The 1,296-nt window shown below is 58.3% G+C and overlaps 1 protein-coding gene across 1 annotated transcript in view; it reads right to left on the reverse strand.

The window, feature by feature from the left end:
• Nucleotides 1–799: 799 nt before the first annotated feature.
• Nucleotides 800–1,296, reverse strand: part of LOC103780222 (prolactin-releasing peptide receptor-like) — a gene marked incomplete at its 5' end in the record, with an annotated part of 1,039 nt that continues 542 nt past the window's right edge. Inside the window, 1 exon segment of the mRNA XM_008947882.1 lies at nt 800–1,296. This exon segment is cut by the window's right edge and continues 13 nt beyond it. Within this exon segment, the coding sequence (XP_008946130.1) occupies nt 800–1,296 (497 nt within the window).

A 1,296-nucleotide genomic window follows, 5' to 3' on the forward strand; every position in this document is an offset into this window, starting at 1 on the left:
GCAGCAACAATCCCCCCGCCGTGCCCAGCTTCATCTGCCCTGCTCGGCTGCACACTGCTGGCTGGGGACGCTGGGACCCCCCCAGGCTGTGCCTGGCTGTCACTTAGGAACAATCTCTATCCTACAACATGAAGAAGTGCACGCCCCAAAGAGTTTTTAAAACGTGCCCGATGTGTGTTTTTCTTGCTTAGAAGCTGACCCCCCTCCTAAATAAACTGGGGAGATGTCTTTGTGCTCCAGGCACATCACAGTGCCCCAGGTACACCCAGCTTGCTGCACCACGCGGCGGGGCTCGGCACACGGAGCCAGCCCAGAGGGGCCACGCTGACCAGGGGGTGTTTCTGGAGACTCGGCCTTATGGAGAAGTGCCTCTGCCAGTTGTGTGTCCACCATCAGTCTGGATGCTCCTCCAGGGGTCTGTTTCAACAAGCCAAGCAACGGTTGTTTCACTGGCACGTCCTTGCAGCTGCCTGTTGAGCTGGGTGGGGTGGAAATGTCTCCTGCTGCTCCAGGGTGTCCGTACGGGGGCTCGTGGGTACGTCCAGCACCGCTCTGCACTCACTGCAGCGTTTGCTGTTGCTCTGGTTGGTTTGCCCCAAAGAACAAACCATCCTTGAGGTGCTCAGAAGAGCAGCTCCCCACGGACACAGAGCCCAGCAGTGCTCCCTCTCCTTGCCAAGCACAAGAGTCCTCTTCTGGGAGCAGCAACGTGCCACCGTGACCAGCCACCAGCTCCTGTGTCCAGACTACAGCAAAGCACCAGGGCCAACAGCAGAACTGATCTCTCGGGGTCCTTCAGTTAAGAGAACCTTGTTTGCAAAGCCATCTTATCCGAGAAGCCGGTGGGAGCATCTGCCAGGGTGGAGCAGGTGTTGAACCGAGAAGCCTTGCAGGACGTAGTGCTGGAGCTCTTCTTCTTACGGTGGACGTAGCTGCTGAGGTGGAAGCAGAACTTGTCGTGGAGAGCAGCGTAGATGAAGGGGTTGTAGCAGGCAGAGCTCATGGCAATCAGGTGACACGAGACCTGGATGACATTGACGTACCTCTTGTCCAGGATGGTGAACTCTTCGTCGATGTCTCTGATGAAGTTCACCACCTGGAGGGGCAGCCAGCAGACAGCAAAGCACATCACCGAGATGGTGAGCGCCCGGAAGGTCTTCTGCTTCGTTCTGGTCCACGTGTCTGGGCAGGGATAGGCAGCGCCGGGCACGTTCCTCCTCCGCAGGCGGTAGGTGATGGCACAGAAGGAGACGGACACGGCCGAGAGCGGCAGCATGTAGGACAGGAGGAGCATCA

This window comes from Merops nubicus, unplaced genomic scaffold, assembly GCF_000691845.1.
Source record: "Merops nubicus isolate BGI_N331 unplaced genomic scaffold, ASM69184v1 scaffold36959, whole genome shotgun sequence".
Classification (NCBI taxonomy): domain Eukaryota; kingdom Metazoa; phylum Chordata; class Aves; order Coraciiformes; family Meropidae; genus Merops; species Merops nubicus.